The sequence below is a fragment of the Hyaena hyaena genome, unplaced genomic scaffold (assembly GCF_003009895.1).
Source record: "Hyaena hyaena isolate Hyena2069 unplaced genomic scaffold, ASM300989v1 scaffold_64, whole genome shotgun sequence".
NCBI lineage: Eukaryota > Metazoa > Chordata > Mammalia > Carnivora > Hyaenidae > Hyaena > Hyaena hyaena.
Window position 1 is genome coordinate 1773516 of NW_024080698.1, and position 23821 is coordinate 1797336.

The window sequence follows — 23821 nt, forward strand, 5'->3', positions numbered from 1 at the left end:
GGCGCTCCCAGATTTTTTAAAATATCATTTGTATTTTTCTGTCTACTAGCTCTACTTCTTTCCCACTGCATCCAGCGTTCCTTTCCCCTGCACTGATATTTATCCTTTACTTATGGTTTAGAAAAGCTTGGTTTTCACACGTTTCAAACACTTTCCCAAGCTTTTCAACTGTCTTTTAAAAATTCTGCTTAGGGAATTTTTGATAGTAAGAACACTTGGTATTATAAGTAAAACACCCTTCCCACCCCAAGAGAATATAAGTATGCAATACACATATTCTCTGATACCCCCTTACGATCGGTGGGGTGGACTCTCCAGCTGCTTAGGACACTGGTCTATACAGAAAGTTCCTACCTTGGTGAGCAAGCCCTTCACTGTTGGTTTGCCTTCAGGCTGCAGAAAAAGTGGGTTGGCAGCCTGTACTCGGAGAACATTCTGCAATACTTTGATCCATTCTTCCAATATATTGGGAGAATCTGCAGTCAGATAGTACGTGTGTTTTTCCGTGGTCAGCTAGAATGGGATGAGAAAGAGATAGGAAAGGAAACTGAAGATTTAGGATTATTGCATTTCCCTGTCTCTCCTCAAAACATCATTAATTAACATAGAAACAAACATGCCATACCTCGAATCCTAGGTGCTAAATAAATGACTCCACAGATTAGAACAGTTTAACCAGTTTGTGAGAATTACAAGTAACTTTGTGTTGAAATAATTGTTTTCACTTCAGTTGACTTTAAAATTTTTCAGAGAGTTAAGCTTTTGCATCCTGATTTTTCATCTTGCTTACCCATTACCTTTTCTTTTTCTCCTTTAAATGTGCTACAGTCTCCTGGCTGTTGAAGTGAGCAGTAGCATGATTGGAGACAGTAATACAATAAGAGATTTTTTGCAAATAAAGAAGAGTTATTTGTTATAGAAATTTAAAAAATCAATTATAAATAAAATAAGAAGTCCTTGCTTATAAAGAAGAGAAATTCTTACAACTAACATGTGATCAGATATTATGAACTCGCAATTTTTCAGCCTCAAATGAACCACATTTATAAATTTCCAAATATTTCAGGAGTTTGTCGATGATTCTTATCTGCCGTGCTTCTAGACGGAGCTTTCCCTGACTCTCCCTTCTACTTTTTTGGGCAGTTCTCAGGTATTATCTCCTGAAAACATGGACAATGAGCCTTTCTGATAAATGTTCATTTCACCCTCTGAAGGAGCAAGAGAAGAAAATAATAATAATTATTATTAAAATTTTTTTTAAGTTTATTTATTTTTAGACAGAGAACGTTGGGGAGGGGCAGAGAGAAAGAATCCCAAGCAGGCTTCACACTGTCAGCACAAAGCCCAACACGGGGACTAAACCCACAAACCATGATTTCACAACCTGGGATCATGGGGTGGATGCTTAACGGACTGAGCAACCCATGCACCTCAAGAAAATAATTATTGAAGGTATTATAGGGGTGCCTGGGTAGCTCAGTCCGTTAGGCATCCAAAATTGGCTCAGGTCATAATCTTGCGGTCCATGGGTTCGAGCCCCATGTCAGGCTCTGTGCTGACGGCTCAGAGCCTGGAGCCTGCTTCGATTCTGTGTCTCCTTCTCTTTCTGTCCCTCCTCTGCTCATACTCTGTTCTCTCAAAAATAAATAAACATTAAAAATTTTTTTTAAATAAGGGCACCCTGGATGGCTTAGTCGGTTAAGCATCCGACTTTCGCTTAGGTCATGATCTCACGGTTCGTGGGTTCAAGCCCTGTGACAGGCTCTGTGCTGACAGCCAGCTCAGAGCCTGGAGCCTGTTTCCAATTCTGTGTCTCCCTCTCTCTCTGACCCTCCCCTGCTCATGCTGTCTCTCTCTCTTCCAGAAATAAATAAAATATTAAAAAATTAAAATGAAAAAAAATTTAATAATAATTATTAAAAGTATTTCAAATAAAGTATCTGAATTTATTTTTTACGATTATTTTTGAGAGAGTGAGAAAGAGAGAGAGACACACACACACACACACACACATACACACAGAGTACAAGTGAGGGAGGGGCAGAGAGGGAGACACAGAATCTGAAGCAGGCTCCAGGCTCTGAGCTTTCAGCACAGAGCATGATGCAACGCTTGAACTCACGGACTGGGAGAGCATCACCTGAGCCAAAGTCGGAAGCTTAACCAATGGAGCCACCTAGGTGCCCCTAAAGTGTCTGAATTTAAATCACATATGCCAAACTAGCTCAACAGCCTGTGTTTTACATTTAACAGACTTCTAGCAAGACTGGCCTTATGCGTGGGTGAACGGCTAGCAGCTGTGTCTAGGGTATGACTCGCGGTAGGAAGTAGAACAGCCTTCTCCTCACCAATATCTTTCCCACTTAGGTATTAGAACAGCTGGAGTTGATAGAAGAAATGCCATTTTCTGGCTGTGTATCAAAATGCAAACCCTCCTGAATTTAGTAGTACCTCAAATCAATAACATCTTATTGGGAATTCATTTCTCAGATAAGCCTCCCCTAAGAACAGCTGGGAAAGAAGAATGTAAGGGACAGGAGCAAAGAAAGTGTGGCAGACAGTTACTTAACACAAACCTCGCTTATAATATAGTTTGAACTGAGAAGGCCTGGCGTTTCACACATTTTTGAGGCATTACACTTAATACAAAGTAAATAAACAAACATTGAATCATCCAATCTCCTCTCTATTAGCTTGGATAATCAACAATTGAATTTTGCATAATACAAAAAAAAAAAACAGTTAAAAAAAAAGTACCTGAACTGTTTGTTTGTTATCTCCTCTTAAAATACTGCAGGCTGCACTAAGTTCAATATGGCCCTGGGGTTTTCTAATTACATCGCTCTGTAGGAAAGGAAGAAAACCAAATGTACAGTGATTGCCCGTAATAGTAATAGTAAGAAATGCTTTGTATAATTAATTGTATTACAGGGAAGAAGATCAGGAGCTTGATTTATAGTTTGAGGAATTCAGTTCTGAAGGGTAAGCACTTTCCACTTACCGGAGACTTATAGTAAAGTAATTCACCACCTTTGAGAACAAACCACCTCCTCTTCCAAGTCTTGACTTTACCACTCATTTTTAATAAATAGCCAGATTTTTCCAGGGGTTCCTAATTAAAAAGAAATTTTAAAAATTTAAGTTTCCTTTCAGAGGCTCAAACTAACAGGATTCATTGATTTTTTTAAAAACATGATTCAGTGTTTACATTTTTCCCATTATCACTGGAAGATGAGCAAGTTTTAGGAAGCTTCTGTTCCGGCTGTGAGGACTCTGTGTCTGTGGGGTAAGCATCTGGGGGAATGGCATAATCACTTTCAGAAGCTACAGAAGAGAGAGACACACCTAGATGAATAAAGAAATATATGAAGTCAATATTTAATATTCAGGTGGTCCAAATGCCAGCTGTGAGTTCTCCTAAGGAATACAGCTATTCCGCAAATACATCAGCCCTCCTAGACTAGATTTATTCTCATAGCTTTTGCCATAAAGAATTTGTAAAGCAAAAAACAGAACTAGAGGGTAAGGATTATCATGCAAACCTCCACAGAAGTCACAGAAATATAAATAATATTCTGATATGATTACAAGTACAGCTAATTTTGCATACATAAACTATGTGCAATATATATATACATAATAAAATACACGCAGATACTAATGTACCTTTTATTAAAGATTAAAAACGTGTATTTACATATTGACTTATGTAAGGCAAACAAATGTTTGATTTTACTTTATTAAGATTTGTACAATCACATTTTAAACCACTTAGCTGTTGAAATCACTTATATTTATTTTATTTTTTAATGTTTATTTTGAGAGAGAAAAAGAGTGTGTGTGTGTACATGTGCACGCATATGTGTGTGTACACGTGTAGGGGTGGAGCAGAGAGAGAAGGAGAGAGAGAATCCCAAGCAGGCTCCATGCTGTCAGTGCTGAGCCCGATGCAGGGCTCAAACCTACAAATTGTGAGATTATGACCTGAGCCAAGATCGAGAGACGGGTGCTTAACCGACTGAGGCACCCAGTGATCACTTCTAAAGTAATTCACATTAAAAAGAACCTCACAGGGGCACCTGGGTGGCTTAGTTGGTTAAGTGTCCGACTTTCGCTTAGGTCATGATCTCGAGGTTCGTGGGTTCGAGCCCCGCTTTGGGCTCTGTGCTGACTGCCCGCTCAGAGCCTGGAGCCTGTTTCAGTCTGTGACTCCCTCTCTCTCTGACCCTCCCATGCTCACGCTGTCTCTCTCTCTCTCTCTCTCTCCTAGAAATAAATAAAAAACACTAAAAAAAAAAAAAAGAACCTCACAATTTCAGTGTAAGTTCACTATTATTAGCTTATAAATTTTAAGAATCTTTTGTAAAAGAGGAGCAATAAGACCTAAAGATATAAACAGACTATTTCACTTACCAGCAGCAGCAACAAGCTAAAATTCAAGGGAACATTTCACAATAATTCACTTGCCTTTTTCAGAAAGTGACTAGCAAGTTGCAAGCCACATCTGAATGGTCACTACAACTGGAGATTTTGAATATAATAAATAAAATTAAAGATTTACATAATTATTCACTGCAATATCTGGCAATTTTTTTTAAACATTTTCTTTTTTTTTTTTTTTAATGTTTTTATTTATTTCTAGGAGAGGGAGAGAGACAGCGTGAGCAGGGGAGGGTCAGAGAGAGAGGGTCACAGACTGAAACAGCTCCAGGCTCTGGGCTGGCAGTCAGCACAGAGTCCGATGCGGGGCTCGAACCTACGAACTGTGAGATCATGACCTAAGCGAAAGTCGGACGCTTAACCGACTAAGCCACCCAGGCGCCCCAATATCTGGCAATTTTTAAGGTGTTTATTAACATTTAAGGGACTAGTTAGGATAATGACACTATATCAATATTCTTGTTTACTTGACTAAGACAAGTAGCAGTTGTTAGAATAGTAATATCTTTATATTTCCTAGAATAACAGAAATTTAGATTTATAAGGGACCATCCTGATTGGTGCCCTCATTCTCTCAGGAGACTAAGGTCCAGAGATTAAACTAAAACATTAATCCCAAGTCAAACAGCTTAATGGGAATAATGCTGGAGTACTAATCTTGGGTGCCCGGCCCCAGGGCCCTGTGCTAGGCACTACCCTAGGTGTTAGGGACAGAGCAGACAGCAAAACAGAAAAATCTCTGCCCTCATGGAACATAGATTCTAGCTGGGGGAGACAGACAAAAAATAGGCAGTAGGTGCTATGAAAAAATAAGACATAGAGCAGACTCAAGGGAATAAAAAGAGCTAGTAGTTGGAGAAGAGCAAAGGATTGCAATTTGAATCTTGTGCTCAGGGTAGATCTCACTGAGAAGGCAGCATCTGAGCAAAGCACCGCAGGGTGTGCGCAAGTTAGCTCCACAGACATCCGGGGGGAAGAATAGCAGGTAAAGGAAATGACCAGAGTGAAGGTCCTGAAATAAAAGCTTGCCTGGCCTGTTTTAGGAACAGCAAGAGGGTGTAAGGAAGGAGAAAGGAGATGAGATCAAAGACAAAAAGACATAAAAGAGTCAGGCAACATCTTATAACCATTATGAGTCTTTGCAGTGTTTTGAGCAAAAGTGTGATGTAGCCCAATCCTGGCTGTTGGGACAGGAGTGAAGAGGCCAATGAAAGCCCCGAAGCTTAATTAAACCTGTGGAAGCTGAGCAGTTCCACTTGAAGTTGAGAGGCTGGGGATTACCTAGGGGTTCCGTGGAACATGGTCTGAAAACCAACAGAGTCCACTGCATTACTTTTGTAAAATACAGGTGTCATTCAGTGTGATTATTTCTCTCTGTAACTTCTACCTACATCAAAAACTTCCTCAAAATCCACTAAAAACCAAAGACATGCCCAAAGTAAAGTTTTTGTTCGTTTCCACCTTAATATCAGATTAACCACCAAATTTGCAGATGTATTTTCTGCCATTTAGCAGCATAACAAATTTAGCTGAAATACGTCTACCCCATAAATTACCCAAAATGCCACACAGTAACTATAAAAGAGAAGCCTCACTTTGGCCAATTATTTCACTCTATTCCCATAATAAAGTGACGTCTCTCTTACAGATAAGGTTAAAAAAAAAGATCATGTGGCTTATATGGAATCAGAAAAAGAATTAAGAAGAGAATTAGGACTAGACTATAAGCATCTCAGTCCTGGCTAATTCTCTTTTCACTTTGGTTTGAAGCAAGTACTTTAATTTTTTTTTTAAAGTCCTGTTACGTAGATAAAACTCCTAAATATCCTGAATGAAATATCCTCATTTATTTGGAGTTGGCTTGTGTGCCCGCCACTTTCCCTCACCTCGTTTCATGGCCCTGGGGCTGCCTGGCCCACTTCGACTGCGTGTGTCAGACTCCGAGGTCCGGGAGCTGGATCGGGAACTATCTTCTTCCTCTGACCCAGAGGAGTCATCCAGGAACGGGCTGCTGCTTATTTGGGTTGCCTTCTAAAGAAAAACACAACAGCCTCTCTGTGTCCATCTCTGAAGTCACCTCTCTTTTTAGATATAAAATGTTTTACTGGAAGTCACAGAATAAGATGTTTTTAGGGAATACAAGAATATCTCTTGGGATCATCACAGTCATGTGGTTAAATCCCAGATTCTAATTAGCAAGGCATTCATCAAAGATATATATACATATGTATATGTATATATATATATTCATAGTTTATTTTATTTTTGAGACAGAGCATGAGTGGGGGAGGGGCAGAGAGAGGAGGAGACACAGAATCCGTAACAGGCACCAGGCTCTGAGCTGTCAGCACAGAGCCTGATGCGGGGCTCGAACCCACGAACCGTGAGATCTGACCTGAGCTGAAGTCGGACGCTTAACCGACCGAGCCACCCAGGCGCTCCAGGCATTCATCAAATATAAAAGGTTCCTGGAAACATAGGCTGTTAATAGTTGAAAATGCTTATTTTAATTAGGTACTTCAAGCAAGAGAGGAGGGGGAGCCCTGGCAGCGACAGAAAAATCTTTCCAAATTAGGAATTTTCGCTACATCATTAATAGTGGTATTTCCTTTAAACAATTAACCACCGTGGAGGGGGTGGAAAATCACATGGAGTGTAACAAAAATGGGCCCAGACCTCTAGTACTCAGAGAAGCATAAATATCTTCTCCAGATCTTTCCATTTCTTCTCTTTATATGATATATTAGAGTAAATGTCTAAAACTCCCTATAAAGGGAGAGTCTGTGTAAAATGTCAAGAATGGAATCCGGAGCTTGAATAAACAGTTTTCTCGATCCACCATGAAGAGAACCACATGGTTAGCAGTAACAATAATGACTTACCCCCTTCAAAGTTGTATATACTGGGGTTGTCATATTCTTGTATATCAGAGATGTATAGAGTCCTGACATGGTATAGGAGAGCAGAGGGGCAGAATCTGAAAGAGACAACAAAGTGGTTTAAAAACAAAAAACAAAAAACTTCTCTCTAGCACTTGGGTCTATTTCTTATGAATGTGAGCTAGCAAAAGTTCCAATTAAAGAGAAGTTGGATTAACACATATGTCTGTTCTTACATAGTCTGCTGTAAGGATACACTCTCTTGCATGGTTCATTATTGCCTCACATATGCTACTTCCCCAACTATACTGTACACTCTTTGACAGTAAGGATCATAGCTTTTATTTCTTTGGCAGGCATTTATCCAGCTCAGGCTGGGCAGAAATAGCATAAACACCTGCCGATTCAGAGCAGTAACCTATGAAGAAGATGTACTCCAATTATTCATAGCCCTATTATTGACATGGTGTTAAAACATCGTCATGCTTAAGCTTTTATCAGGTGAACCTCATGTTGAAAGCTTAAGAATATAATTTCTTGAATGGTAAGAACAGAACATTGCTGAGAAGAAACAGAACATCAGTAGTTTCCTCTAAGATATGGATTAGTAGTAGGATAAGGAGGGAGCTCATAGAAAGAACCACAGGAAATTTTCTCTTTTTATTCCAGACAGTTCTTTGTTGTTTGGTTTTACTTTTTATACTGGGAATGCATTGCTTCTTTAAATTTTTTTTGAAGAAGGAGAGAGAGAGAGGAAAGGGGAAGGGAAGGGAAAGGAAGGGAAGGAAAGAAAGAGTGAATTTTAAACTCTGGAAAAAAGGACATAGAGACCGATATTTTTATAATTTTAAACAGCTGAAACTCCCAGTTTCTTTGCTTTACCCTCTTTTAAATAAAAACAAAAAAAAGGTACTTTCTGCATCAGAGTTGAACATATATGTGCCCCTATATTGGTAACAATGAATTTCAATTTAAGATGTAAATCAGCAACCTTAGAAATCATTTTCTGAAATACATAATTCTATCTACTCCAATGACTTCAAACATTTAGGAAATTCTCGGTTAGTGAAATGGCAATATGAAATCACTTATTTGCTTAAATATGTTTTAGTGCAGTAAAAAACACAACATAAAACTGACCACCTTCACTATTTTTAAGTGTATAGTTCAGTTAGTGTTAAGTATAGTCACATTGTTGTGAATTAGGTCTCCAGGACTTTTTTATCTTGCACATCTGAAAGTCTATGCCAATCAAGCAACGATTTCCCTCTCAACCACCACCACCCAGCCAAGGGTCACCACCACTCCACCTCTTGTTTCTATGAATTTGACCACTTTAGACATCTCATAGAAGAGCAATCACACAGTATTTATCTTTTCATGACTGGCATATTTCCTTTGGCATTACGTCCTCAAGGTTCACCCACATTGCAGCATGCAAAATCACTTACTTTTATTAACATCCTCCATACTGAAGGCCTCAGACATTCGAATACCTGATTTGGCTACAGCATAAATTCTGCTCTCCTAATGTAAAAGAGAGATTTAAGCTGGATATTTAAAGCAAAGAAATGATTACTTTCAATACACATGCTTTTCATTTGTTCTTCATTTAATATTCACCAGAGTAGAGCATTATTATAAAACTGTCATCAGTGCCAACTCAAATATGCCACCGTGAACAGCACTGCAGACGTTTTCCATCCATTAGTCATTCCATTATTTATCTTTGTTCCTTGGTTTTTGCTTGGTATTTTGAATTCTTTTCAAGAGATAGGAAAAAAGTAAGAGAAAACTTATTCATAGTCACTGATTGCACATAAACGCCACGTTTAGTATTCTACCATTCTAAACATGGTTAAAGAAAAAAACCCAGAAAAACTTGAATGGCTGTAACATGAGGTGAGAAAGCATTCATAATCACTGACTACACATAAACATTACCTTTAATATTCTACTATTCTAGAGTCTGGTGAAAGAAAGAGAAAAGTCTTCAAGTCAGAAATCACAGAGTACTTTAAGTGCTACCATCTTATTTCAATGTCCATTTCAATCAAGTACAAAAACACCTGAGACCAAATAATAAGTGCATCTGAGATTGGCAATGGAATTTATCAGATTATCTTATTCCGAATGCAAGTTATTATTTTGCTTTCTCTTCTTCGAGAGAAATCTCTGAAACGGGTGCAGGAAATGTTATTCGCCGTGCCCTCTATGAGAAAAGGGATTGATTCCAGGTTGTTCTTCCTGGATAATCACCATGTCTAACCTGGACGCAGGTGGGCGCACCGCATCTAACCTGGACACAGTCTCTTGGACCAAAGCAGAGCAGGTAGGAAGGCCGTATGCTTCGGGACTGTGCTGGCCAGTGGCCTGCTAGGTAACGGGCATGAGACCCCAGCTGCCTGAGACACATTAGTTCGGAGAGTGGCTGAGTGAATGATTTGGAAAGTGGCTAAGTGAATGAACCAGGTGCGGTGTCCTTGAGAATGTGATTGTGAGATACACACACAGCGACGAACAGCAGAGGCGGCAGAGCAGAAAGGTGTGTAAACACAGGGCAGTAAGCAGGAGATGAGAGGCAGCCGGAAGCAGGACACATGGAGGAGAGTAGTTAGCAGTAGTGAGTGATGCAAGGAGAGTCACTGTGGATGGGAGAGAACAAGCTGAGCCACTGGATCAAGGGCAGCGGGTGTCACCTGTTTCTAAGGAGCTATTAGAGGTGCAGCCGACGTCACATGTTTTCCCACTAGAGTGACTACTGTATTTTGAATGATATTCCAGTTTGGTAAGGATGGGCTATCCCTTCAAATAAACTCTTAAAAATCCTTAAGACATACTCTCATAAATTGAGGTAACTGGAATACATCTCTTTTCCTTGAAACCTGAAAATACCTAACAAATGCTGAAATGAAACCTCAACCTTGGCCAGCCTGCTAGAAGGCTTTTGAAAAGCAATACTACTTTTTCGGGATGGAATAGCTTTGGAAGACAAATTGAAGAAAGAAAGGCAAAAGAGTAGGAAAATGGTTTGCCAAATAAAACGAACTTGAAAAGCCTAACCTAAATCTCTGAAAATCTCAATATAATAAAAGAATCGAAAATTTCAAATCCTCACTGCCTCAAGGATAACATAATTGGAATTCCAGAGATTCACATGCCAGTAACGTCCACTTTTTTGTGCTATCCAGAATTTAATAATGAACTGCAGACGCTTTCATGCGGACATTGCAATGTTCTTTTGAAAGTAAATAAGGGCAGATACATCTCAAGGTCTGAATTTACAGTAGGAAAACATGGCTGCCATCATTTGCTTAAAATCACATTGGTCATTAAATAAAAAATAGTAATCACAGAAGATGATCCCCAAACCAAAAAAAAAAAAAAAAAAAATCCTGCAGCCCAGATGCTTCTCTAGAGGGCAGAATTTGTGAAGAAAAAGTTAAATCTACAAAACAGATAATTTCAGTTTGTTTCAAATACAAGAATATGTTTTGATCTAGTGATGTGTAGATATTCCTATAAAGAATCATACAGTTGATGGGTTAACTATTGCATTAATGCTCAATGTTTCAGTGGAAGAAATGTCAATTGACTCTAGGAAGATGCTTTTGATTAAAGCAATGGATTTATAAGCTCATGAAGAGTAATATTAAACTTCTCTTAAAGCCAATCAAGTAAACGATAAGTACAAAAACTGATGACCAGGGGCACCTGGGTGGCTCAGTGGGTTAAGCGTCCGACTTCGGCTCAGGTCATGATCCTGCGGTTCGTGGGTTTGAGTTCCGCGTCAGGCTCTGTGCTGACAGCCAGCCTAGCGCCGGAGCCTGTTTCAGATTCTGTGTCTCCCTCTCTCTCTGACCCTCCCCTGCTCATGCTGTCTCTCTCTTTCTCTCAAAATAAATTTAACATTAAAAAACATTTTTAAAAAAGCCCAACAACAAGAAAAACTGATGACCGATAACAGTTAAATGTCCTGGGTCCAAATTCGTCCAAAGTGTCACACAGGTAGGAGGAATACTTCTTCCCCACCCTTGATGTTTCCTTCCATGTGCAGGGAACTCTAATAACTGAACACTCCGGGTCCCTCTCCAACCATTCATTTCTCCTCCCCCAGGAGGAGGGATGGTTTAATGTGACTGGCAGGCTTAGAAGGAGAAACTGGACATGCAGAGCCTAGCACCTGCCTCGCTCCTTTCTCTTGAGAAGTAAAGGCATGCAGGAAACACCATGTGTTCTTTCTCTGGGCTGTAAGCTACCTGAGAGGGGCAGACGTCTAGCAGTCTGAGGCTACCTGAGACTGGATGAATGAATCTAGCGAATTCTGAGTTCAGTATCGGAAAACTCATTTGCCCACCACCTCTCTATAATGAGTTTTATCAGTAAGAAAGGTAATATTTTGATCTCCCATCTGTCTTCACCTTCCCTTATTTCTCAATTGACTCAGAACTAAGTAGGAAAGGAGAAGAGGAAATGGTACTCTGAACACCGAGACTTTTCAGAACAATCTGGATCTTCAAAAGAAATAGGAGAAGGTGAAAGTAAAATGTAAATTCCGGTTTAAGAAAAAGCCAGTGTGCATGTGTTGCACACAGCAATGTCATTTACCCAAGAGGGAAACCGATGCAGGGGCGGAGTCGGTGGTTTGCTGCACGCTGGCTTCTTGGCTGAGTCACAGCTTTCCTGGTCATCAGAGCACGGGGACTCCAGGGAGTCATAGGAAAACAATCCGTCATCACAACTAGTGTCCATATTCTCTAATATTTCTGTGCTGTCGTCATCAACTAGATCAAGATCTGTTTCCTGAGGTCTGAGAGGCCGGATCATGCTGATGGCATTTCTGTTCGTACCAAACATCCTATCGGAACTTAACTGTGGCTGGCTTAAATGCCTTTTGGCTAGTGCCACGCTTATACTGAAAACATTAGGAATCCTTAACTTTGGGGGTGGCAGGTTTGCTGAGGGCACTAATTGTGTCCCTTTTCCAGGGAGTGAGTTAGGATGCTTCGGAGTCAAAGCTGGGGTCAAAATAGGGCTTGGGGTGTTGGCCTCGCTGGACGAAGATGAATAATCCAGTCTCTGAGACTGAAATTTTTTATTCAGTTCATCCGACGAACTATCATGCTCCTTTGTACCTGATTCAGAACTGCCCGTTCCAAGAGGGCAATTCTGAGCTTTCCACTGCGCCTCCTGTTGCCAAGAATACAGCTTCCTGTGTTCTGGTCTCTTTATGCCAAAAGTCTCTTCTTCAAATATGGAACTGCTGTCATCGGAGGCCGTCAGATACGCCTCGCTGCCCATTCTGCTACACTGGACGCCTTCCTCTGACGTGTGGCTGGAAAGGGTGGACGTGTACCTGCACTTGGACCTTCCTTTGCTCCCGCCTTCCTCGTCTGAACTCCAGTCACTCCCTGGAGCCCCAGAATTCTGGGACGTGCCACCATCTGTTGTTGCAAAGCTTGTTCTTGTTTTCCGATTCTGTTCTGAGACACAAGGGGTCTGATGCAATGTTCTCGGACCCCGGGTGTTTTCCTGGATTTGGTTCTCGCCCAACTTTTCTGGAATTTCCATTTCTAGAAAAGCACACATCATATCAGCACGTTGCCTTTAATAATGTCATCTTTCTGTACACATAGCTTTATGTAACTACACTATAAAAACTGGGATTTTCTTTTTTCTCATTTTTTAATGTTTTATTTATTTTTGAGAGAGAGAGATAGAGACGGCTTGAGCAGGGGCAGGTCAGAGAGAGAGGAAGATACAGAATCTGAAGACAGGCTCCAGGCTCTGAGCTAGCTGTCAGCACAGCCCAACGCGGGGCTCGAACCCACAAACCATGAGATCATGACCTGAGCTGATGTCGGACGCTTAACTGACTGAGCCACCCAGCTGCCCCCATTAATTCTATTTTAAAGCAAAGAAAAGGACAGATTCCTTTCAACTATATTTTCAAAATCATCCTAAGTAAATTTAAACATTATAAATACAAACTTATAGTTTAAAAAAAACAAACTTTGTTCCCAGGCTTCAATACATGAAATATGCAAAGCTGTGAAGAAACATAAACACAGAAAAGCCCTCCTCACTCTACTTTTGGTTTAGTCATATCTACAAATGTGTTTTTACAACAAGAACAATGCTTTTTGTTTTTTTTAATATTTTTTATTTATTTCTAGGAGAGAGAGAGAGAGACAGCGTGAGCAGGGGAGGGTCAGAGAGAGAGGGAGATACAGACTCTGAAACTGGCTCCAGGCTCTGAGCTGGCAGTCAACACAGAGCCCAATGCGGGGCTCGAACCCACAAACCGCGAGATCATGACCTAAGCGAAAGTCGGACGCTTAACCGACTAAGCCACCCAGGCGCCCCAGAACAATGCTTTTTAACAATGTTTTTTTGATATGGTTTATTATTGTTTATCATATAATTAATAAAATGAGCCACGGGCTTCATAAACAGCGAACTAAAAATTTAGATTCAAGAGTGTAAGAGGGGGCACCTGGGTGGCTCAGTCAGTGAAGCGACTGACTTGGGCACAGGTCATGATCTTGCAGTTCGTGAGTTTGAGCCCCCCATCAGGCTGTCTGCTGTCAGCACAGAGCCCGCTTCGGATCCTGTCACCCTCTCTTTACCCCTTCCCTGCTTACGTGTGCTCCCTCTCTCTCATAAATATATAAACGTTAAAAAAAAAAGAGTATAAGAGAAACTTTGAAACATAGATATGACCTTAATAACAAGGAAACAGAGGCTGAACAAATAAACTCTATGATTTGGCATCAGGCAATTTGTTAAAGTTGGAAGTGAGCAAGAGCTTCAGGACAGGCACCCTCCACTGCACTGAGCTATACTTAATTAACCATTACAAAGTGGAAAGGAAATTAAAATGACGTCTTGCAAAAGAGGAGAAAATTGCAAGCCACATCACTAAAGCAGGTAGCAGAGGAGAACTCCGATTGGAAAATTATGTAGTTTTCAGGATTTTATAACCAAGCACAGAGACAGCTTTTAGGGCTATCGTTTTTCTCCTTTGGAGGAAGGGAGTGGGAACTGAAAAGAGAGAAGATGTAAATTCAAGCCTCTAAAATATTTGGGCAAAGTCACACTACAGGTGGCAAAGCAGCAGCTCACAACAGAGCAAAATTTAAAGGGGGTTATGAACAAAAGAAGGGTAGAAGTCTGCACACAGGTCCAGGATTTAAACATCTATGCAAATATTTTCATCTTTGAAGCAAAAAGGAAAAGGGAAAATCAAAGTAAGTATTCTCCTCTTTGTTTTTTTTTTTTGTTTGTTTTTTTTTTACAAATAGTTTATTGTCAAATTAGTTTCTACATAACACTCAGTGCTCATCCCCAAAGAAGTATTCTCCTCTTTGAAGCAAAACGGAAAAGGGAAAATCAAAGCACTCACTGAATTGTCCCCTGGTGTTCTTTTTCTTAAGAAGTTTGCTATGCCATATTTAACTTCATATTTAACATCAGGTAATTTTATTTTACTTTATTTTATTTTTTAATGTTTTATTTATTTCTAGGAGAGAGAGAGAGAGAGAGAGAGAGAGACAGCGTGAGCAGGGGAGGGTCAGAGAGAGCAAGAGTCACAGAATCTGAAACAGGCTCCAGGCTCTGAGCTGGCAGTCAGCACAGAGCCCGACGCGGGGCTCGAACCCACGAACCGCGAGATCATGACCTAAGCGAAAGTCAGACGCTTAATCGACTAAGCCACCCAGGTGCCCCCAGGTAATTTTAAAATACTTTAAGTAAACATTGCTCTAATGTGAAACTCAGCTAAAACAAGTACCTTATAGGTATGACTGTGAACTTCCTAATTTACATATCGCTGCTACCGGGGCACCTGGGTGGCTCAGTAGGTTAAGCACCCAACTCTTGGTTTCGGCTCAGGTCATGATCTCACAGTTTCATGGGTTCAAGGCCTGCATCAGGCTCTGTGCTAGCAACGTGGATTCTCTTTCTCTCCCTCCCCTGCTCACTCTGTCTCTGTCTCTCTCAAAAATTAATAAATAAAACCTCAAAAAAATTAAATATCACTGCTACCTACTGCAGGAAAAAGTATCAAGAGGGGAAAATCAGTCTCTCCTATGCATTCATGGCAAAGACTTTTAAAACAACATGCAAGATAACTAGCTATACAGGTTAAAGGCTGAACTGCCCTTTAAAAATATTTTCATAAAACATCAATTGGTCAAGAAAAAAGAAAGCAAGGAAAATCAAGCTATATTCAGATGAATCTTAGCAAACTATTTTTCCTTTTTAAAAAAGGTCAAATTAGATTCCTCTAATCCATAAATACCTTCTATGTCTTTTCCCTCGGTGTACTCAGGTTCTTTAGATGATATCTTGCTCATTTCCTCAGATTTTACTACTTGAGGAGGACTCCTTGCTCGGGATAAAAAGCACCCAAAGGTCAAACTGCTTAGGCGCTGGCCTTCCGAAAGCTTTGGTGTGGAGACAGTGGATGACTTCTTCTCTTGAACTTCTGCGAGATCATTAATCAAAATCAAGATCGGAATTTTTTATAGCAGTTGATTAAACACGGAAACAAAACATATAAAAATCTGGACAAATCACTCTTTATATGAGAAGAAAGCCTGATGTTCATCTTTATTTATGCACAGCAACATGGAAACCTCAGTGTCTAGCATTACATGCTACTGTTTAAGCCTGTTTATGTATTTTGAATGTTCTAAATATTTTTAACTGCAGAGGGAAAAATACCAAATCCCTTTAAAAGTAGTTCTCAAACAAAAACAAAAACACAGATAAAAACCAGATTGTAAACAAGTAGAGGTTGGTAGCTTCTTACAAATTCATGTATTGGTAAGTAGCAGTCAAGAACTGGTAAAATTTGGGCAGTAATGCTACTAATGGTGAGGAAAAAGGGAATGAGGTCCTGGTTGCCAAGACAACCAACAGAAATTCAGATCATCACTGGGGCAAATACCACATGATCCCTGAACTAACATTTGCTATCTTAGTTTTCAGTTTGCTTCTTCCAAAACAGCAGATAGAGGGGCTTGATCTAAGATGACCACAATATGGTGAGCCTTCATCACTGCTTTAGAGGAAAAAAAGAAGGGGCGGTTTCTAGATAGAGAATTTAGATAGCTCATGGAGTGATTAATCATAGATTTAATCCATCTTAAACCATCTTCTAGGAGTTATAACACCCCTGCTTACTAAAAGCAGGAGACTTTTAAGACTAAAAGCATGGAGATCCCAGTGATAGTAAGAAATGTTTCCAAAAAAATTAAATTCTTAACTCTGGCAGAGCACCAAAGGGTTAAATTAAATAGCCATTGATAACTGAGTGGAGCATAACAAAAATATCTTTATATCGTGTATTCTTTTGGGTGTATCTTTTATTATTTTCATGTGGAATATTTCTCATAGAACTAATCCATGGTATTTTAATAATCATATATTTGCACATACATTTTTAAAGTACTGTATTATGTCTATATTCTATCTACATAATTGTATCTATTCTTCTCCAATTCGAGCCTAGGCCCCAAGGATTAATACCCCTTAGTCGACAAGACCTAAGAGACTGCCATTGAAGACTAGAATTACAAGCTAAGAGTATCAGGTAAAATATCAGCCTTTTCAGAGTAGGCTTAGCATATTCAATCTGTGTCCATGATTCCATATGTAAATATGGAATTCCAGACCAACTATGTGGACACTGACTTCTCATCATATAGGCGGGGGAAGTGTGTGATAGAAGAAATATGTATATTGGTCTACATCCATGATTCTGGGCACTCAGTTCCTAAAACCCTTGGAATTTCCTAAGTGGTAAGACCAATAAAAGTGTCTTTTGTTTTCATAACAAGACCTTTCAACCACATCAGAGTTTATGTCGATGAGGTGATTTTTGGAAAGCTCCTAAATAGCCTCAGGATGGGGGCTGGCTGCCCAGGGAACCAGCCTTGTGAGTAGAGGGTTGGAACATTCAGCCTCATCCTCCTCCCACCCTACCTCTGACCTCAGGGGAGTGGAGGCTGAACATGGACTTAATCACCAATGGGCAATGATTTAGTCAGTCAAGTCTACATAATGAAGCCTCCCTAAAAACCCAAAAGGATGGAGAGGATGGGCTTCCAGGTTCATGAACACGGAGGTGCTGGGAGGCTGGTGTTCTCAGAGACAGCATGGAAGACCCGTGCCCCTTCTCCAAGCCTTGCCCTCTACATCTCTTCCATCTGGCTGGTCCTGAGTTATATCTTTTGTAGTAAGCCAGTAATCTAGTAAGTAAACTGTTTGAGTTCTGCGAGCTGCTCTGGCAAATTATCGAACCTGAGGAGGGTCATGGGAACCTCTGATTTATAGCCAGTTTGGGAGAAGTAGGGGTGACAACCAAAATGGTGCCTAATGTGGTGGGGGGTAGTTTTGTGGGACCAAGCCTTTAACCTATAATATCTGATGCTGCCTTCAAGGAGATAATATCAGAATTGAGTTAGATTCGTAGGACACCCAGGCAGTGTCTTCTGGGAACTAGAGAATTGCTCTGTGTGGGAAAAACCTGCACACACCTCATGTCAGAAGTATTGAGGGAAAAGGAAAACAGGAGCTTTTTCCCTTACAAAAGGAGAGCAGTAAGTATTAACATGCATTAGACAACACAATTTCGTAGGTCTCAAAATCAACAACCTCCCGTGAAACCAGGAAGGCACTATTACCATTGCCATTTTGCTGATGTAAAAAAAAAAATCTAAATCCAGAAATGTAACACAGTTATTAAATTGTAGGGCATTAAAGGTGACATCAAAGCCCATGCACTTCTACCATGCCAGTATTTTTCCAATGCATTCTGTGATACCCCAGAGCTTTGTGGAAATGTCGTAGTGAGTATAAGGAGAGGCATGGGTAAAGCTGAGTCTGCCAAAGTATGGACCCATCCCCTAACACTGCTTTCAGCTGTTTTATCTCTTGAGCGTCTACAGAAAAAAAATACTGTTTTAAAAAGGGTTCGGTTACTAAGTAAGTTTGAAAACCACTAGACTAGCCCAGGGTCTAATAACTCTGTGGATTCACCTTGTCTTCAGCTCAACATGCACTTGATGGCTGCTCACCAGACTAGCATATTAAGAAAATCTCTATCTCTAACTCTATCACCCCTCTTTAGGCTTTGAGGTTGAAAAGAAAGAAAGTTACCCAAAGGATGAAAAAATGCAAAGATCTGTTATTCTTACTACAAAATGTTGCTCAAAATATTCAGGCAATAAGAATTTCAATCACTATTGATCACTGCAATTGAAGTGAATAGAGAAAATAAAATAATTGATGTTTTTTAAAGCAAACGCACCTGAAGTTAAACATTCAAATTAATATTACCCCTTCTGGGTTATTTCCAATGGTCTAGCTATGCTGTCTAATACGGACATGTGGCTATTTAAATTAAAATCCATTCAAATGAAATAAAATGTAAAATTCAATTATTTGGTTGTGCTATTTCAGATGTTCTATTTCAGGTGCTCAGTAGTAAAATTCCATGTAGTCTAATAAACCCAAACTAAGCTATCTTAGTCAAAATACTCATACCTTGTAGTTTTGAGTGCATTGTTCTTATCTCTTCAGTTTGATTTTGGTTGATCAAACGAAGATTCTGATTCTCTAATTCCAGCTGAAAGGACATAATCGTATTCTTTTATACAGAAATAACATTTCTAAAATGTACTAATAAATTTTGATATTTTTAAAATGTTACTACCTAATTACATGTAAGCAAGATACAAAAGAAATGATGAGAAAATATCAGATGAATTTATCAACATGGGTATCAACCTAGACAATCATAGTTATCAACCTAGGTAGTTAACTTTTAATATGTATTTTTTCCAGAACTATGACTTATTTATTTATTTATTTATTTTATTTTAAAGAGCACAAGTGCAAGCAGGAGACGGGGGCAAAGCATCCCAAGCAGGTTCCATGATCGGCATGGAGACCTACAAGGGGCTCAGTCCCACGACCATGAGATCATGACCGGAGCTGAAATCAAGAGTCAGATGCTCAACTGAGCCACCCAGGAACCCCTAGAACTGGGAGTTTGAAAATTCCATGCCTTTCCCACTGTTAAGTGATTTTAAACCAAATTATTTCAGCATTTAATGTGCCATATAAACGAATGTGTTTCTTCTCAAGATACTGAACACATTAATTTTATGATATACACATATATTCCATAACTATTTAAAATTAGCTAATTAGAACTAAAACCAACTAATTAGAATGGAGCTACTTAAACTGTTTACTACGAGCCTATCAATATTTTTAATTTTAGAAACACATTGGACATAAACATGAAAGCTACCTGTCTCATGTTTACCAAAAGACAGCAGCACCACCAACTGATCAGAATTTTGTTTCATTAATAATGATCAGATATTCTAATGACTTATCTATTCAAAGGAAATAAAAGGTAAAGAAAGGGCAAAATATAATAATAAATACCTCATTTAATTTAAGTGTTACCCATTCTTTGATCTTAGCTGCTTTCTCTTCTATTATTTTAGCTTCTTGTATCCTTATTTGTTTCTGAAATAACATTCGCAGTTTGTTTAGTTCAAACATAGGCTCAGTGATCTGGATATGTCACATCATAAATATGAAAGACAAGTCCACTTAAAACCTGTTTCCAAGTTAATATATTGACCTTCCAATTACCAAATTGAGTAAAAAATAAAACAACTGTCTAGCAGATATAAAAATAAATGCAAAGGCATATGCAAATATTATTAGTTTAACGACTGCTATTCTCTTTCTCTGAAATAACATACGCTGAAATCCATCCACTGAATTTATCAATAAAGTAAATGATTTCTGGAAATGGTCTCAGGTTTATAACCAAGGATAATAGGGCAGTGGTTGACCAGGCTAGGGAGAGGAAAATCAGAATCTCCTCTGGAGCATGGTTTGTTTTCCCTCAAATACAAATTTTTATTTATTTATTTTAATACAGCTTTTAAAGATCCAGAAAAAAATGAAATAAAAAAACTCTAGCCCATATTTACCAACCTTAAAATCTGATTATGGTCACAAAACTACAAGAATGTGACTGTCATATAAATCACAGTGGGTGGAGGTGGTGGGTGGTGAAAAGTTAAAAACCACTGACCTAAACAAGTACTGATCCCCAGAGAAATGAAAATAAATGCTTAAGATAAAAAACAATTTAACATATTTAATAATTTCATAGCAGTCATATTTAATGATGCTAAATGATGATTTAAGCAAATGATCCTTATTTTTTATGTCTTAGAGGTTGGGGGAGAGGCGGGGGGGCGGAGATAGCATCTTAAGCAGGCTCCATGCTCAACATGGAGCCTGTCATGGGGCTTGATCCCATGACCCTGGGATCATGGCCTGAGCCAAAATCAAGAGTTGGACAGTTAACCAACTGAGCCACCCAGGTGCCCCTAAACAAATGATCTTACTGCAATTTTTTTCTTCATAAAATCTTAAAATAAACTAGAAACTATACCAAATCTCAAGAAAGTGGTTTAAAAACAGTATACACATTTTTAAACAGAAGGATTAGCATCAAACATACATTTAAAACACAACATTCCATAAATATTCCCAACACCCTAAAAATCTAAGGCAAAGATCTATTTCAAACATTTTACAGACAGAAATGCCTGCTGATAACCTAGTGTTTTCAGGTTAAAACTCTAAAGTTTGCATGTTAAGGAGCACAGTCACATCCCAAAAGTGTTAGATATGGTCTTGAAATCACCCAGCCTCAGAGAGAATGCCATTTTCCTTGTACCTTTCACCAATAAATGTGATTAGACTCCATGAGTTGACCAAATAAGTGAGATTTCTGACCCAAATTTAGAAGTGTGGGTTCTCTCTCTTTAACCTCTGTAACACTGCATTTAAACATGCATGTATCGACTGTGATGATCAAATTCTTCCCAACCTGTTCCTCAAGTTGCAGTTCCAAGTTTTGAATAATGTCATCTTTTTCCTGTATTAGGGTCTCCAGATCTTGACACTTTTTATACAACCTTGTCTCTGATTCACTGGTTTGTACGTTAGCTGCTTTTAATTTCTCTTCCATAACTTGTACCTAAATTCAGAGGACAGAAAATTAATATTATGCACGGAATTTTACATTAACATTAAATCATCACAAAAGCAAAATTTTGAACGTTTTAACATATTTAACAATTATAAAGTCTGAAGACAAGTTTGCCAAGTGGTGTTACCTTTGAGGTACAGAGGGCACATGAGAGAGTCTCAGACAGAATATTGCTGTCATCTAAAGTAATGTACATGGTTACTAGAACAATGGTAATATGCAAGGCATTTCATGTGAGTATGGAATCAGAAAGTTTGCAGCCCTCATTTTTTCATAGTTTAACTGAAGTAAGAATATAAAGAAAGCGAGTAGTGAGAGATCAGATTGGATGACGTTGTAGAACAGCACATTTGGGGAAAACAAATTGAACTTAGGTGAAAAAGAAACACACACACGATGGAAAGGAAAAGGAAAACAAAAGAACTTGAAAGCCTCAAATGATGGAATCACTAAAACTTTTGAAAAGAGCAAACTATGAGAATCAAGATACAGGTAGGAGAGTGCATTCAGTGAGGGTTTCTTGAGTCATTCATTTAACAAACATTCAGTGGAGAGCCAAGTGAAGGGCCCTGGGAAGATATCAGTGAATAAAATCTGTCTGCATAGAAATCACATTCTAGTGAGTAAGAGAGATCGTAAGTATAATAAAATGTAAAAATTGTACAGTACACCATACAAGGCAATAAAGGCAATGGGAAAAAATAGAGCAAGACAAAGGAGGCCGGTGTGTGACCCGGGGTTGAGTGAGGCCTTAATTTTAATATCTAAGAGGCACTAGCTTCTGCTTGCATCGGTTGCAAAACACATTTGGGCATATGCAATCTTAGAAGGAATGTGTGAAACATTACTGATAGTAAGAAAGAAAATAAAGTACTGGGCACTGTATATTAAGATTTGTATTCCATATGCTCTAAATAGGTAAGAATGTAATTTTTGTAATTTTTACTTAGCTTGCAGGAGGCAAAGAAGAGAAATATGCAAAAGCACTTGAGAAATTAACAATGATAATTTAGGTGAAAAAATCTTACACTGTTAAAAACACATCTGAAAAATCATGATGAATCCACTTAAAGTTCAAAAATACTTGACTAACGAGAGCTTCTAGAGGAGGGTGTTAAGATTAGTTTGGGTTTTTTTTTTTTTAACCATGAATACAAGGTTTCATCTGTGGGTTCACTGTAGAAATGTAAATTCAACTGTAATGCCAAAAGTGTCCTACGTAAATACCACCCAGATATCTGAAAACTATAAAAATAAAAGTAGATTTAAAAATAAAAGAGGGACGCCTGGGTAGCTCGATCAGTTAAGCATCCTACTCTTGATTTGGGCTCAGGTCATGATCTCACAGTTGTGAGTTCAAGCCCCACTGCACTGACAGCGCTGAGTCGGCTTGGGATTGTTTCTCTCTGCCCCTCCTCCCCCTGCTCGCGCTCTCTCTCTCTCTCTCAAAATAAACAAACATTAAAAAAATAAAAATAAAAAATAGGAGGGAAAAACCTGCATTCCACTATCTAACTGAGCATTTTAAGTTACCTTAAGATTTATATTTTTAACATGACATAGCAGGCTTTCTGCTGGGAGCAGCAGGCCACAAGGTCAAGGACAAGGGTCTACATCAGAGATGTAATCATGAAAAAGCCAGAGGAGGACACAGGCTCCACAGCAAATACCAAGGATCATTCTTAAGATGGAACACCCAGTTCTGCACGGGGAGCTCTAGAGCTGTTGGAAGCAGAGACCAAGCAAAGAGCAGAGACCAAGTCCAAATGCTAGCTCTTCAGGCACAGAGTAACAGATGATAAACCTGAAGGGGAGCAGAACTGGCTCGCCAAACTGTGCCACTTCGGCATGCTAATTATTTTGAATTAAAGTTACCCGAGGAACAGCTGGTGTAAAAACACTCTGACGCTCCTAAGTCCCCCTCCTGGACCGGGAGGGGAGAAAGCACCCTTATCACCAGAGATAGGGAATTTAAGGGCTGAGAAGGCTGTATAAACACACTTTGTTACTTCTTCACTCATTTCCTACCCCAAGCCCAAACCCCCCTGTCTTGGCAATTCTTCACAATGTATTGTCTTTCTGTCTAAAAGGTATACAAGTTGCCTGCTTTGGTCACTTCCTTGAGTCTCATATTCTTATGAAGCTCCCATATGTATGAAATTAAACTTGCTTTATTCCTCTTTATCTGTCTTACGTCAATTTAATTATTAGACAAGCCAAAGAACCTAGGAGGGAAGAAGTTGTTCTGCCCCCACAAACCTCAAGAAGAGTAACTGAACAAGAATATAAAGAAGTATTACCAGATCTATACCTATAGGCTCCTTTTATTAAGTTGGAACAAGCTGCCCTACAAACACTTGGCTGCCCCTTAATATTGTCCTATTACTGGGGTGCCTAGGTGGCT

At 39.2% G+C, this 23821-nt stretch overlaps 1 protein-coding gene across 1 annotated transcript in view; it reads right to left on the reverse strand.

Moving 5' to 3' along the window:
• Window positions 1–23821, reverse strand: part of PLEKHH2 (pleckstrin homology, MyTH4 and FERM domain containing H2) — a 117977-nt gene that overhangs the window by 55957 nt on the left and 38199 nt on the right. The window contains exons 4-15 of the mRNA XM_039232437.1: window positions 21256–21405; window positions 19785–19868; window positions 18873–18954; window positions 15622–15807; window positions 11928–12892; window positions 8771–8846; window positions 7323–7417; window positions 6327–6471; window positions 3209–3345; window positions 3002–3112; window positions 2758–2844; window positions 355–513 (exon numbers count right to left, since the gene is read on the reverse strand). Of these exons, the coding sequence (XP_039088368.1) occupies window positions 355–513; window positions 2758–2844; window positions 3002–3112; window positions 3209–3345; window positions 6327–6471; window positions 7323–7417; window positions 8771–8846; window positions 11928–12892; window positions 15622–15807; window positions 18873–18954; window positions 19785–19868; window positions 21256–21405 (2277 nt within the window). The remainder of the gene's footprint in view (window positions 1–354; window positions 514–2757; window positions 2845–3001; window positions 3113–3208; window positions 3346–6326; window positions 6472–7322; window positions 7418–8770; window positions 8847–11927; window positions 12893–15621; window positions 15808–18872; window positions 18955–19784; window positions 19869–21255; window positions 21406–23821) is intronic.